The following is a 13,957-nucleotide window of genomic DNA, read 5'->3' on the forward strand; positions in this document are numbered from 1 at the left end:
TAAAGACAGGTTGAAATGGGTGATTTTATTCACAGAAGTGAGGGTCAACCTTGAGACAATATGGACTAGTCTACTGGTCTAGCCTTCATGTACCAGGCAAGGCTTAGCAGGACAGAGTAGCCACAGCCATGTGCCTAGACCAGGCCACCCCAGTCTCACTTCCAGCAGATGATGATGTTGGGGTCATTTTCCAGCCGTTCATCAAGCTCGTGGTAGCTCATGCCTATTTGGGACAGTGCAGGTGAGGTGAGTAACCATGACTTGACCACCCTGCCCTGCCCCAACCTTAGCTGAGCTGCCTGCCCCCACCTGTTTTGCAACAGATTTCATCGTAGCTGTGGCAGCCTGTGTAAAGCCGGGCAGGATGGCTCCGCTCCTCCCGAGACACCCGCACAGGATACTTCTGTAGTCGTCGGATGAGGTTCTTCATAAGCCCGAACTGGATAAGCTTCCTGGGGTGGGGTTGAGGGAGAGGGGGATGATGCCCTGGCCAGGACTTCCTCCAGCCAGGCCAACTCTTTCCTGCAGTCTCCCTTCCCATTTCGTCTCAGTGACCAGACTGGCCTCCAAACACATCATCTCCAGAAAGCCTGCCTGGACTAGCAGTGCCACATGATTCTGCTCACTGGGAATCTCCTGATTCCTCTCTAACCTGGGGCTCCAGAGAGATATAGAGTATCTGCCTTCAGGCAAACCCCTCATGCCCCTGGGAATCCCCTTCTGACCGTTCATCAACGCGCTGCAGCTGCTGGGGGTGGCGGCCAATGAGGTCTCTCACAGTAGTGCCAGGGCTCAGACTGCAGTACAGCTGGAACACATCCCGGAGACTGGCCCTCTTGTGCCCTGTGGGCACCAGGGGTCAGATCTGCTTGTAGCTCTGCCCTCCCCAAGATGGCCTCCCCGAGAGCCCGCCACTACCTTGCTTGGTCACATAGGATAAACACGCTTCCTGCAGGGACTTGTCATCTACCAGGTCCTGGACCTTGGGTGTCGGGCAGTACACATTGGAATACTGGAAGGTAGCAGGAGGCACAGGGGGCTCAGTGAGGGGCTTGAAAGTCTGACACAGCCCCAGTCTGGCCAAGCCACATGATCCACTCTCTGCTTAACCAGACCCCAGACTCACCTACCTGGAGGATGGACACCAGTGTCACAACGCCATAATACCTGGGGGAGATAGTTGTGCTCAGCTTCTGAGGGCCATGCCTTCCCAGCCCCCACACTCAGGGTCCCAGGGCTCTTTCCTGGCTAGCAACCCTGTCCTGAGTGTGACTGTTGCCGCACTTACAGCAAGTTCTGGATGGCAATGCGCACCAGGTTTAACTCCACATCTGCCTCTGCTGAGATCTTCTGGACATGGCGGAAGCCGTCAATGTAGGGCAGGATCTGGGCAGGGCAGGGCAGGGTCAGCAGGGATGGGATGAGGCCAGGGCTGTGGCCAGCTCTACGTGATGATACCCAGGGAGGGCTAGCACACCTGTTGTGTGGTGAGGTCCCACTGTGAGTTGAAGAAATCCTCCTTGTCTTTGGTAAAGACAGGCACATCATACTCCTGGGCCACAGGAGGGTCAGGTCGCTGCTCAATCACCTTCAAGTGGATGGTGTTGGACTCATCTGCAGGGGACCCACCCATATCTTCAGTGTCATCTCCTTTAAGAGGCCCTCAATTACCCTCCGGTCCTCCCAGAAGCCCTTGATGGAGATGGGTAGCTCTGGGTAGGGCCAGTCTCCCCCTTCCCCTCTACTTTAAACTCTATGCCTAATGTGGGGCCTGAACTTACGACCCTCAGATCAAGACTCACATGCTCTACTGACTGAGGCAGGCAGGCGCCCCAAATCTTCCCCTTTCATGGAAGAAGAGATAGGTCCAGAGAGGGAAAGGAATATGCCCAAGGAACATGGAGCATGGCCTCCAAATCCTAAATCCTAACATGCACTGGACCTTGGACATCATCAAGCCAGCTCATGGCTATTTATTGGCCACCAATTTGTTCATTAGTCTTGTCCATGGCTGGGCTTGCCTTCCCCTGCTATGTTCCTATTCTTCCTCTACCCCTTTGCTGTCCTTGCAAAGGCTGGGCCATACCGATGGGCAGAGTGCACCGGCCTGAGGCATTTAGCTCCTCCAGCAAGATGGTCATGATGGGCACCAACTTCTGCTTGCTCTCCTCTGTTGACACGAAGCTGCTCTCTAGCTGAATGGAGCATGGACAACATGGTGGGCACACCCTGGGACCCCTGGCCAGCATCCTGCCCTGGCAGATTCCTAGGTCTGGAGGGCTTTGGAAACATTTGTCTGCCTGCCCATCCACTCAAGCCCATTGTGTTGCAGACCTCCAGTGTGGTCAGGTAGCCAGCCAGCTTTTTGACGATGGGCTCAAGGGCACAGGTCTTAGCCTGAGCATCACACACGAAGCCTAGGTTGAAGAGCAGGGCATTGCGGCTGTACTTCTTGTGCTCGATGCATACAGGGCAGCCGATCAGTTTCTTCTCCATGGCTGTGCTGGATGGGGGGAACAGGTGGGAACACAGTCAGGTTCTTTCTGCTCCCAAACTTGTCCTCTCCTCCTGGGACATCCCCCGCCTTCCCCACTAGGGCCTCACACAGTGATAAGCTTGTTCTGCAGCTCTGGCTTGGTGATGATGTACACTTGGACTGTGTCAAACAGCTCCCGGGAGATGAAGTCTTCAGGGACCTGGGAAGCGGAGTGGCAAGAGGCCCCTTAGTGGACCTTGGGACTAGGCATAATACCTTGGGGGACCCCCAAGGACTAAGCCCTCTTGTCCAGCGTTTCACCTCTCTCCCATCCACCCAGGCCTACTACTCCTTTGTGTTTCCAAACACACTCCAGGTTCTCACCTGCCTCCCGTCTTTTGCATATGCTGTTTCCCCTACCTGGCACACACTCGCCTCCATCTAAATTCCTAAGCATCCAGGGATACTGTAGGACCGCGCATCCCTACCTCTCTTGGGAACTGATACCTCCTCTGGGTCCCCACAGCCCGATTTCTCACAGTCACTGTCTATGGGATGTTTGTTTGCTCCCCAACACTGGGAGCCTGGGACCTGGGTCTGAGTATTCTCTCGGTTAATGATTCCCATGAATGAAGGAGTGGTGTGACTGCGTGCAGCACGGGGCACGGGAATCCTCTGCTTCCAGGCAGCCTGCTTGAGCCCGCGAGAGCGTCCCTCTCCCCGTCCCCTTCTGCCCCCAGCCCCGCGAGCCCGGATGGCACCTGATAGGTGATCTTGGGTCCCAGCGTGGGGTGGAACTCGCTGAAGAATATGCATTCGATACGGCAGCCGCTGCCCATGGCGCCAGCAGAGCCCAGGTCTGTAGTCTCTGACGGCTGGATCCCCTGCGAACACCCGTCGCAAACAGCCCGAAGGCCTGGATGGTGGATCAAGCGCGCTTGCGCACTCACACCCGTCAGGCTGGCTGCTCAATGGCGCCTGCGCAGCATGACTGAGAGGTGTGGCGCGGGGGTGGGGAAGCTTGTCCCAGGAAGTCCCGGGTAGGTAGACGTCGCACCCGGAAGTAAAGCGGCTCCGCGACGGAGCTGCAGTGCGCGCGACAGGGGCCTGAGTATCCCGCTTTCTTGGGAAGAAACCACCAAGTCGGGTCAGTGCTGCAGGTGAGGCAGGCGAGTCCCTAGCACGTAGGGTCAGCATGCCAGCGGCACGTGGGGAGACTGTGCGCGAAGGGATTCAGGCTGTAAAGTTGGGAGCAGATGGGAACTACAATACCCGTAGCGCTTCACGCGCTTCCTGCGGGCGCTCCCGTCCGGCGATGGCGTGATGCACGCTGGGATTTGTAGTCTATTACTCGGCCTTGCGCATCCTACCTGGAAGGTGGGCCAGTGATCAGTGCCAGTTCAGATACTGGCTACACACTGACAGGCTGCCAGCCCTCGCCTACTTCTTGGAAGAGAGTGGCATTCCTGCCCTGCAACCCTTGCTCCAGTGTGAGGAGTGGACAGCAGGCACTTGAGACCCTTGCTCATTCTACTATGCTTTCAGGCTCCAGCCACTGGCCTGGTTGACCATGGCCCTTTCTGTGGAGACCGAGTCGCACATCTACCGAGCTCTGCGCACTGCCTCTGGGGCTGCTGCCCACCTTGTGGCCCTGGGCTTTACGATCTTTGTGGCTGTGCTTGCCAGGCCTGGCTCCAGTAAGTAGAATTCATAGTTGACTTCTGGGAAGGAAAGTGCCCCTTCTCCTGGGGAGCAGGAGCAATAGGAAGCCTTGGGCCTGACTCCTGGGAAAGGCTTGGTTGGCTGGGGGACATCGTATGCTGGAGGAATAAGTGGGGAGGAAGTGAGTGTGGGGGCTCTGTCAGTTTGGCCAGAGTACCTGGCTCTTCTTTCCTTGTCTTGGTGCTCCACTTGGCTGCCTTGTGTGAAGTGCTAGGAGAAGGAGGGAGGCCTGCCAGAGGAGTGGCAAAGCATGGCCTCTGCTCCAGGGAGGGACCAGGAAGCAAGGATAGGTATGGGATGAGCTTGTTGCAGTAACAGGGGCCTTAGTATTTTGGCAGCACTTCCTTGGGCGATGCGCTGCCCATTTTCCTCAGACTGTAGGGATCGGTGTGGCTGGGTTCTTCTTGCCTCAGCCTCACAAAGCCTCCTCTTCATTCCAGGTCTGTTCTCCTGGCACCCCATGCTTATGTCTCTGGCTGTAAGTAGTGGCCCTGGCCAGCTCTTAGGGGCGGGAGGGAGCATAGTTCCGGGTGGTAGCCCGGGTAGCCTCTGAATCCTTATGGATGCTTAATATCTCTTTGGAGGGGTGGAATGTGGAACTGGAGGAGTCGCATGCTCCAACACCTGCCTGTAGTATATAAACCAGACTTGAACCAGAACGTTCAAAACCCAGGGCAAATTTGCCTAAGCACAAAATGAGGCTTTATCCACCTCCAGGCAAGAAGCTTGGAAGATGATTTTTGAGTGTACCTGTGTCTCTTTTTACCTTAATTTATGGTGATGCATCTAATTTTCCCTGAAATAGTGCACCCATGTGGCCAGCTCTTGCCAAGTAACTGTATCCAGCCCTGTGTTAGGGAAACAAAGCTTGTGAATCATTTATAACTGCCACATCTCAAACCTTGTGTTTGCTGGGTAATATAGCAGACATGACATTTCAAAATAGCACCTAGGAAGAAATGTGGAGAGGTATACACCTCTTGCCAGTTACTAAGGGCAGATGTCCTGTCCCTGATAGAGCTCCCCACTCTTGCCCCTCCAAATGGATACTCTTGTCATTGGGTAGAGAATGGAGAGGGGGAATCTGCCCACAGTGACTGGCAGCTTAGAAAGTTATCTGAAGCTTTTTTTCCTGACTTAGTTTCCCATCCCTGTTTCCCCAGTTCTCTTTCCTGATGACCGAGGCACTGCTGGTGTTCTCTCCTGAGAGTTCGCTGCTGCGCTCCCTCTCACGGAAGGGCCGAGCACGCTGCCACTGGGTACTGCAGCTGCTGGCCCTGCTGTGTGCACTGCTGGGCCTAGGTCTTGTCATCCTCCATAAGGAACAGCTTGGCAAAGCCCACCTGGCCACGTGGCATGGGCGGGCAGGGCTGATAGCTGTGCTGTGGGCCGGGTTGCAGTGCTCAGGTGGGGTGGGGCTGCTCTACCCTAAACTGCTGCCCCGCTGGCCCCTGGCTAAGCTCAAGCTATACCATGCCACTTCTGGGCTAGTGGGCTACCTTCTGGGTAGTGCCAGCCTCTTGTTGGGCATGTGCTCCCTCTGGTTCACCGCCACAGTCACTGGTGGGGTCTGGTACCTTGCTGTGCTATGCCCTGTCATTACCAGTTTGGTCATCATGAGTCAGGTGAGCAACGCCTACCTGTACCGCAAAAGGATCCAGCCATGAGCTCTTCCCAGCCTAGAAGCCTGGATTTGCCCCTCAGTGTAGTAGTGGGGGCTGGGGCCTCCTGGATTTTCTCAGCTAAGTCATGAGGACATCTCAGGCACTGGGGAAGTCTAAAGTAGGAGTCTTGTGTGTGACATTTTTTGCTTGCTCCTCATGGTGGAGTGCTTCCCCTTTTCTTCTGTACTGTCCCAGAGGAGCTTATGGATGATGTCTGGATGAAGCTGGGGTTGCAAACCTACTTCCCCAGCAACTCAACTCATACTTGTACTGGTATGTCTGGAAATTACAGGAGAGAAAAAAGCAAAATAAAGAAGAATGACTGAAAAGACCGGATGGGAGGAATAGCTTAGAACTGGGGATAGTTCTCACTAATGCTGTCAGAGTGAAGAAACAGGCAGCTAGGCAAGATGGGGACCCCTGTCCCTGGCTGCTCACTGAGGGGCTGAAGCTCTCCCAGCACATGAGCTCTGAGATCTGGCTGCTGAGCCTCCTGTGCCCTCCTGTGCCACCCAGGGCCCTAGATGGGTGGCCCTAGATGGTACAGCTATGTGTCCTTTCACTCTCCCACCTGCATACTGTGCTGGCATTGCCAAACTGGTGGTTAGATGTGGACAGTGACACGGTGGGAGCTGGGGATGGGCTGTTTCCATAGGTGTCAAGCACTGACCATTGTCTTGAGAGTGAGCAATCGATAAGAACACTCTTTATGGTAGAGAGGCCCTCAACCATCCGATCTTCTGGGCAGAGCCTCCCTGACTGGGAATCAGAGAGAGAGAGAAAATGAGTAAGTATTGGAAGTGACAGCTCTGGGAAGGGTGTTTAACAGTGGGGGTAGGGGGAGTGGGGGCAATAGGCTTCTTATTCAGCTGGAGCTGGCAGGGAGACCAAGCTCTTGAACCTAGAGTAAAGTCCCTAACTTTGCAGTTGAACATAATGAGGGGGCTGCCCAAGGTGGTCTGATAGAGCCCAGGAGCCATACCTCAAAGAACTGCTTTATTGATACTGCGAGGCTGGGCTTCACTGCCCACTCAAGTGGTCCTGTAGAAAATACTTGGGAGCCGTGGCTCTTCTGGCCAAGAAGCAGCCATAGCCACAGCAGAGGGAATCAGAAATTTTCACATGAACATAGTCTTTCTGAGGGTGGGCAGGAATGTGCAGCCCTGCACTGGCTGGACCCCCAGAACGGTTTTGGCAAATCCTTGCCTTGGCTCAGGGCTCTTGGCAACCAGTATCAGGCATCAGGGTTGGCCCAGGAGGTGTGGCACCACTGTCCCTGCAGCCACTTGCTTGGGGCTGTCTGCTGAGGTACAGTCTTACCTCAGATGGCCCGGGCTGGCTGACACTTCAGAGGCCCCATGCCTGGCATAGTGGTTGTCTGGAGTTGGAACCAGGTAGCAAGAGTCCTGGGTAGTGTTGGCGAGAGATAGCAGAAGACTGTGGAAACCCCCAGCAGCCCTTCTTCCTTCTCAGAGCAGTCAGTGCCCTGGAGTAGCTGAGAGGTGTCAAGGGGGGGCTTGGGAGAGGAGGCGCCTACACTCAAGGTGGTCTGGAGTTACAGCTTCGGCGGAGCTGCCTCGAAGGTGATCAGGCTGGATTCTGGGGCAGCCCCCTTCCCTGGGAGCATGGGGGCCTTGTCTGAGGGTAGGGGGCTATCCACCTTGGCCCCTGCCTCCTCTTCATCGTCATCCATGCTTGGCCAGACGGACTGGTCCTCCACTCTCTTCAGCCGCTCATTGAGGGCCTTCAGGGCCAGTTGCCTGGAGCCAGAGGAAAGATGACAAGTCACTTGGCTCATGCCCTGTACTCTTCCCCCATGAAGCTGACTCCCCCTACCACCCAGATTTCTCTCAGAATTCTATGTATTCCCCTTCACCATGCAGGGCCCAGGGCTTCCCAGGGACCGGAGAGGGCCACCTCTGCCATCAGAAGAAGGACCCAAAGGCTGTAGAGCCTCCCCTTCATAGCCAGGGCACCTTCAGGCTGAGAAGGCCATCAGGGTGTTTGCCATACTGTCCACCAGGCCAGTCCCACGAATGATTCTGAGGGTGGTGCCTAAGCATGGGCAGAGTTGGTACCCCAAGAAAGATGGGTGGAAGGAGTCCCTGAACATGGGAGTTTCTGCCTGGGCACTGGTATCACATCCAAGGAGAGAGTTATTACTTCTTCCTCTCTCCTCATTAGGGGTGTTTTGAGTCTCCTGGCAAGGGTCTGTGGGGAATGCTGGAATGCAGGCACCTACCCTGGATCTCAACCTGGGAAGCAGGTCCAACTTGGGTCAGCCCACCCCTCCTGACTCTAATGTTCTCCTTCCCAGAAGAATCCCCAAAGCCACCACTACCGGTGTTAGAGCAGTGAACACCAAGTCCTTGCAGAAAGAGGAGGAACAGCCCATTTGGACGGGACACAGGCCAAAGCTTACTGGTTCCACTGGACAAATCCTTTTGGATCTCACTTGGGGGGAGGTGGGAAAGTTGACTAGAAGATATACACGTGCACTTGGGACCCTAGTCTACCAGGAGGTAGAATGCCCGTGCTGCCAGGCAAAACTTTCACTAGTGGTCACTATGAAACCCTGATGCCTCAACCTGTTTGTGCTACAAGCATGGGGGAACAGCCTGTAATAGCCTTCCAAGTTCCAGCAGAGAACCAAAACGTGACAGAAAAGGGAACAGACCAGGGAACGTGACAGAAAAGGCAACAAGAACACAGGCGCAGAAAACCCAAGCACAATTCCACCCTTTCCTCCAGCCTGACACATGGCGAACTGGCATAAACAGGACAGTCCTTCCCTGTGCTACCCAGGCTTCCATCCTGGAGACTGCCTCATCAGTTCTGTCTAAAGTCTGCCAATGTAGAGAGGTAATGGCATGCTAGTCACTTCCTCACAAGAGTCAAAGATAGGAAACCCTGTCTCCCCACTACTAGTAGCCATTTGGGTTTGGGAGTGGCATGCTGCCAGATGTCCAACTGCTTGGAGTAGTAACAACCATAAGGCTACGTCAAGAACCCACATCCTGACAACCTCGCCTACCCCAACCTGCCATTTTCTTGGGCCTGAGCAGAGGTGTTTTGAAATGTCAGCCAACCCTAACAGTCCAAGACTTCTCACTAAAGGAGGAGTCACCACCGTGTCTTGGCCCCACCTGTAGAGCTGAGGACAGCTCAGTTTCTACCAGGCCCAACCCTCTTGGTCCCATCTTCCCCACTGTATAAAATGAAGACAGACCTGTCTTTAGAATTCATCAGCCATAGACACAAACTGTAGGGCCAACAGTTATGCCCCGCAGCATGCCTTGTGTACTTTTCAACATCCACCACCTTAGCCCATAGTAATCTGCAGCCCTTCCCCTGCTGGAAACCCCTTCATGAAAGGGGTGTGTCCCACACTGAAATCCACAGCCCCAGTGGAGAGTAAGCACAGGGATAACTTTTCAGCTGAATTCATAAAACTGTCTGCCAAGAATCCATTTCACAGGTGAGCAAAAGCAGAAGCTGACAGGAGGAACAAAGCCTGCTCCAGGCTTCACTACTAAAAGAACTGCCTCAAAAAAACAAAAACTCTCAACAATAATGTTGGAAATAGAGCTGTTACCACTCTGGTGAGTCAACAGACCTGGGAGAGAGAGAGAACGAGCCAGAAAGCTGGATTAAAAAAAGATCTGCCCTGCCCTGGCCAAGGTGCATTCAGTGAATAATTCATCTGGGACTCCAGATGGTGCAGATGGCTTGGTTTACAGATAATTAAAAAGGTTGTCTCCACTCCCTGTGTGGTCAGCAGACTCCACAGTGGGTCACATGGCCTGTCCCCTGGGTTTGGTGACACATACATGCTAGAAGGACGGGGTGTAGTACCCCAAATTTCCCTCTCAATAAGTGGCAGAGAAGCACAGCATATGAATTTTTAAGATCCAGAAAGAGGACATGGCTCAGCATTTTGAAATTGGGGTGGCCCAGACTGCCTAATAAGAATCCCAGGTCTCTTTCTCCGATCCTCCCTCACAGGGGAAAAAGGACCAGCAGGTCGTTTCTGGCTCCCATAGGACCAGTGTCTAGGATTCCGAGTTTCTGACATGATTAGGATTATGTGTATCTGGCCATTAATCCCTCACACAGTATAAAAGGACACTGGGCATTTCTTGGGGCTTGTTAAGTAGCCTGAGTGGTGAGAAAGGCAACTTTCACTCCTTAGTGTTGGAAAACACCTACTGGAGCCCAGACTCCTACATGCTGAGTTTCTCAAAACCATAAACTGGATTTTATCTCTGAGTCTGCCCCAACACCTGACCCTTGGCTGCCAGCCAACATACAGCAAGTATAACAGACGATATGGGGCTTGATCAATACTCTCCTAGTTCAACAAGGTTTTGGAATACTCCACAGTACCTTCTCCGTTCTGCATCTTGAGGGTCTGTCCCTGGGAGGCTGATGGTGATGGAAGACGGGGCACCTACATCATAGCGCTTCACTGTCTTCTGGCATATCTTTACCTTCACCAGGAGGCCGTGCACCAAGTTCGCCAACAGCCCCACCACGGGCTGCAGAATCTCAGGGAAGAAGGTGGCAAAAGCGAAGTGGTCAGCCATGTCCCCTCGGCCTCGGCTATGGCGCTGGTAGAAGCGAAGATAAACCCAACTGGAGAGCAGCCCAAAGCCATAGGAGGCCAGTGCTGGGCTCTGGAGCAGCGTGGCCAGCCGCAACAGCAGCAGCAGCCCCAACAGCAGCATAGGCACCACGCTGACACGCACCTGGGGCACACGCAAGACCACACAGTCCCCCATGGTTTGCTTGAGTGCCACCAGGACACCACCTAGGAAGCCCAGGGCTCCGTGGATGCGGATAGTGAAAAGGTAGACCAAGTTGAAGGAAGCCATGTAGGTGAGGAGGTAGGCGAAGGCCCCCAACAACCCCACTGACACGTTCACCACTGAGAAGAAGATGAGCAGCTCCAAGGCCCCCCAGAGGGGCTCCAGCAAACGTCCAGCCACCACCACCGTGGCAAGACTGATAGCCACATCCCACACGTGCTGTTCCATCAGCCCATGGGTGGCCAGGGTCCAGATCCAGAAGTTGGGCGGAAAGAGGTAGCCTGGGGTAACCGCCAGGCAGCCCGTGTCCACGGCGAAGGACAGCAGGTAGAGGAAGAGTACTGTCGCACACAGGGCCTTCACCACCACGCTGGCGCTGGCCAGGATGGCCCCCAAGTGCTGGCGGGCGCCCGGTAGGGCGCGCTGCATCTTCCCGAAGGGCGTCGGCCTGGGGGAAGGGTCTAGTGTGTTAGGGGCCTCCCCGGGGCCTCGCCCCAGTCCGGCCCCGACGGGAGGCCCGGGCCCGGCCTAGTCACTGGCCTATGGCCCCGGTGAAGACTCCACTTCTGGTCGGGTTGGCTCCGGTCCCAAAGGGTCAAGTTGGGCCTGGTCGCGGGGCCGGGGCCTAGGCCCCTTGCCGGGGACCTGAGGGAAGGCCCTGGGAGGCTTCTGCACGTCTGCTCGCCTGCCTGCCCTGTGGGCCCCGCGCCGAGCTGACCGGGCTGGCGTTGATCTCAGGGCTCGGCCTATTCCATCCACTCGGGAGCCCTACGATCTGCGTGGGACTGGAGCCTAGTTCTGGGCCCCAGTCAAGTCTCGTCAGCTCCGGCTCGGCCTCGGTCTTGGCTACGACCGTACCTCCTCCCTTCCCAGGCACCGACAAACAGGGAGCTGCGCTTGCGCGCTCCCGACGGCGGTGGGATGCCCTTCCGGCTCTGCGGCATGCTGGGACATGGAGTCCTCAGCCGAAGCCGGGGACGAGCGGATATCAACTTTCTGGGTAAAACTACAAGTTCCAGGAAGCTGCGCTCCCGGCCGTTCCAGTTGGTAAGAGGAAGGTGTGCTTGGGAGTTGTAGTTCTCAGGACAGTTTCCGCCTGTTGTCGGGGAGTGGGGAGGAGTCACTAGCTTCGCTAACCTGGAGGAAAGCTGCGGGTACCTGCGCGGCAGCGAAACTGCAGACACGCCCTTGCTGAATTTCCTGGGAACAGTAGCCCCGTGCATGTACATCTGAATACTTCTGAGTGTGTCTTTGTGGACAGGTGTGTGGGTAAGAATGTTGATGGTCTTGGTGTGCGTACCAGTGTGCAGGGACTCCCGAAACTTCCGCAGCCTGGTGGTGTGTGTCTGATCCAGGTTGTATGGGTGTATGAGACCTGACCCAGATTGGAATTCTTGCTCTTCCATTTGGCGGCTGTGCGACACTGGCTAAGATTCCTCAATTTCATGGACGTAAAATGGAGATAATTTTACGGTGAGGGTTCAAGGGGACTGTGGTGTAAAATGCCAGTCCACTCTGGGGGCTCAGTGAGTGTGTTGCCCAGGCTGCCCTTGTTACAAGTGTGGTGGCACTGCGACTTGAACTCAGGTCTCCTGTCCCCAAAATGGCAAGGCTGGACTGCTTTTAGTGACTCTCTTCCCCATCACAGATTTCTTATCTCTGGCCTTGAGGAGGAGAGATCTCCCCCACAGACTTGGGCCAGGGTGGCCCAGGGCCCTCACTTCACTGCATTGGTAGCTTCCAGCAGTTTGTGTCCTGTGCAAACTGATTTTTTGGTGTATTTACTTTTTAAAAATGTGCATATAGTTAAAACAATTATATGTGACAGAGCACATGTATAAAGTGCAGAATCCCTTCCTTTCAGCCACTGATCTCAGTACAACTTCCGACCTGCGCATAGCCTTCTAGGTTACAAAAGGTGTTGACAGTCTTTTCTTTGTCTAGGGTCTGGACTTTAATTTGATGCCAGGGAGGGTTGCCAGCTTTAGCAAATCAAAATACAGGGTGTTCAGTCAAATTTGAATTTCAGATAGGTGAATAATTTTTAGTGTAAGCATGTCCCCAGTTTTTTTAGTATTGTTGTATCATACAATATTGGAAACATACTAAAAAATTCATCATATATCTGAATTTAAATTTGACCGGATGTTCTACATTTTATCTAGCAACCCTATCCTGGGACCGAGCAGGCATGGGAGGGCATGGGAGCTCTCTCAGGGGTTACTAGTTAGGCATTGCTCTGTGGCCAACCACTGCAGGAGGAGTGAGGAAGAGTGTCTTTGCTAAGGCCCAGAATGTCCTCCTGCATTTATTTAGTATCCAGTGCCCCCCAACCAGGTCACCTCAGGTTTCTAGCTGAAACCTTTGCTGATTTCTTGCCTTTCTCACCAAGCAAGAGAGGAGACTTAGTCTCTGTTCGTTTATCTGTCTATGGGGATAAACTAGTACCAAGTCTAAGGTGTAAGCTGACTGCCTACCAGGTGAGTGCAAAGTGTGTTGTAAGTGAGTAAGCATCAGCAGTATTAGGAAACCTCTGTTGGGGGGGGGGGGAAGGAAACCTCTGTGCTGGTGGTTACTAGTTTCTCTCCTTGAAAACAATGTGAAGGGTCACATGGAAGTAGGGTTGATTATTAAGAGAGTTGGGATTAAAATGAACAAGGGCACAGGGCAGGCCAGAGGGAGGTCTGAGAGGATTCACAGAAACTGATTCAGTTTTGGGTTCCAGAATGAGCAGTGGCAGTCAGGGAGAACACTGGGCCTTGGGCCTCCCCTCAACTGAAAAGGAGCCATGGTCATGCTTATGGGTGGACCAGACCCTGGCCTTCTCTGGATAGCAGGATGGGCCCTCAAACACCAGGTCATGGACTTGGGCCAGGTATTAACTCATCGCTCCAAGTGGATGACCTGCCCACTAGGCCCTGGTGGTCTGACCTGATGGCTAGATGCCTACCTAAACTCAAATTTCATCTGTCTTCTTTCTTCTGTCATCCTGGCCTTTAAGGACAGCTTTTCTCAGAGATTATCTGAGATGCAGGATGTCAAGGATCTGGTATTTAGGAAGCCCAGGAAGCGTCATGCCCTACACCTACTGGGTACCTGGGTTGCAATAGCCTTCATTCCCAGTTGAGTATTAGGTGGGACTTTGAGGTCATGGCTACCTGTCTTCAAGCTACCCAATTCCCACCCTGAGGCAGACACAGTGGATGGGAACCATTTGAAGTGAAAATATGAACATTATTTAATAACTGATCTTCTGTAATAAACCATTTGAAAATATTTTACAAGGA

The 13,957-nt window shown here is 54.1% G+C and overlaps 3 protein-coding genes across 4 annotated transcripts; 1 reads left to right on the forward strand and 2 right to left on the reverse strand.

Moving 5' to 3' along the window:
- Positions 1-4: 4 nt before the first annotated feature.
- On the reverse strand, positions 5-3,438 carry NPRL2 (NPR2 like, GATOR1 complex subunit). The gene is made up of 11 exons (XM_030306866.1): positions 3,238-3,438; positions 2,605-2,696; positions 2,335-2,503; positions 2,087-2,195; positions 1,478-1,614; positions 1,289-1,386; positions 1,131-1,167; positions 919-1,012; positions 726-843; positions 310-452; positions 5-223 (listed from the first exon to the last, which is right to left on the reverse strand). Exons 1-11 carry the CDS (start codon positions 3,313-3,315, stop codon positions 156-158), a joined length of 1,143 nt encoding a protein of 380 aa, XP_030162726.1. The 5' UTR covers positions 3,316-3,438; the 3' UTR covers positions 5-155.
- An 82-nt stretch (positions 3,439-3,520) lies between these two features.
- Positions 3,521-6,193, forward strand: LOC115508313 (cytochrome b561 domain-containing protein 2). 2 transcript variants are annotated; one of them, XM_030306868.2, is made up of 4 exons: positions 3,521-3,636; positions 4,022-4,173; positions 4,639-4,676; positions 5,362-6,193. In XM_030306868.2, the coding sequence occupies exons 2-4, from the start codon at positions 4,047-4,049 to the stop codon at positions 5,863-5,865; spliced, it is 669 nt and encodes a 222-aa protein (XP_030162728.1). In that variant the 5' UTR covers positions 3,521-3,636; positions 4,022-4,046; the 3' UTR covers positions 5,866-6,193. The 2 variants fall into 2 exon arrangements, with proteins under 2 accessions (XP_030162728.1, XP_030162729.1); XM_030306869.2 differs by having other exon boundaries at positions 3,521-3,623.
- A 648-nt stretch (positions 6,194-6,841) lies between these two features.
- TMEM115 (transmembrane protein 115) lies at positions 6,842-11,573 on the reverse strand. The gene is made up of 2 exons (XM_030306867.1): positions 10,249-11,573; positions 6,842-7,622 (listed from the first exon to the last, which is right to left on the reverse strand). The coding sequence occupies exons 1-2, from the start codon at positions 11,097-11,099 to the stop codon at positions 7,418-7,420; spliced, it is 1,056 nt and encodes a 351-aa protein (XP_030162727.1). The 5' UTR covers positions 11,100-11,573; the 3' UTR covers positions 6,842-7,417.
- Between the last annotated feature and the right edge of the window lie 2,384 nt (positions 11,574-13,957).

The sequence above is a fragment of the Lynx canadensis genome, chromosome A2, assembly GCF_007474595.2.
Source record: "Lynx canadensis isolate LIC74 chromosome A2, mLynCan4.pri.v2, whole genome shotgun sequence".
Lineage (NCBI taxonomy): Eukaryota > Metazoa > Chordata > Mammalia > Carnivora > Felidae > Lynx > Lynx canadensis.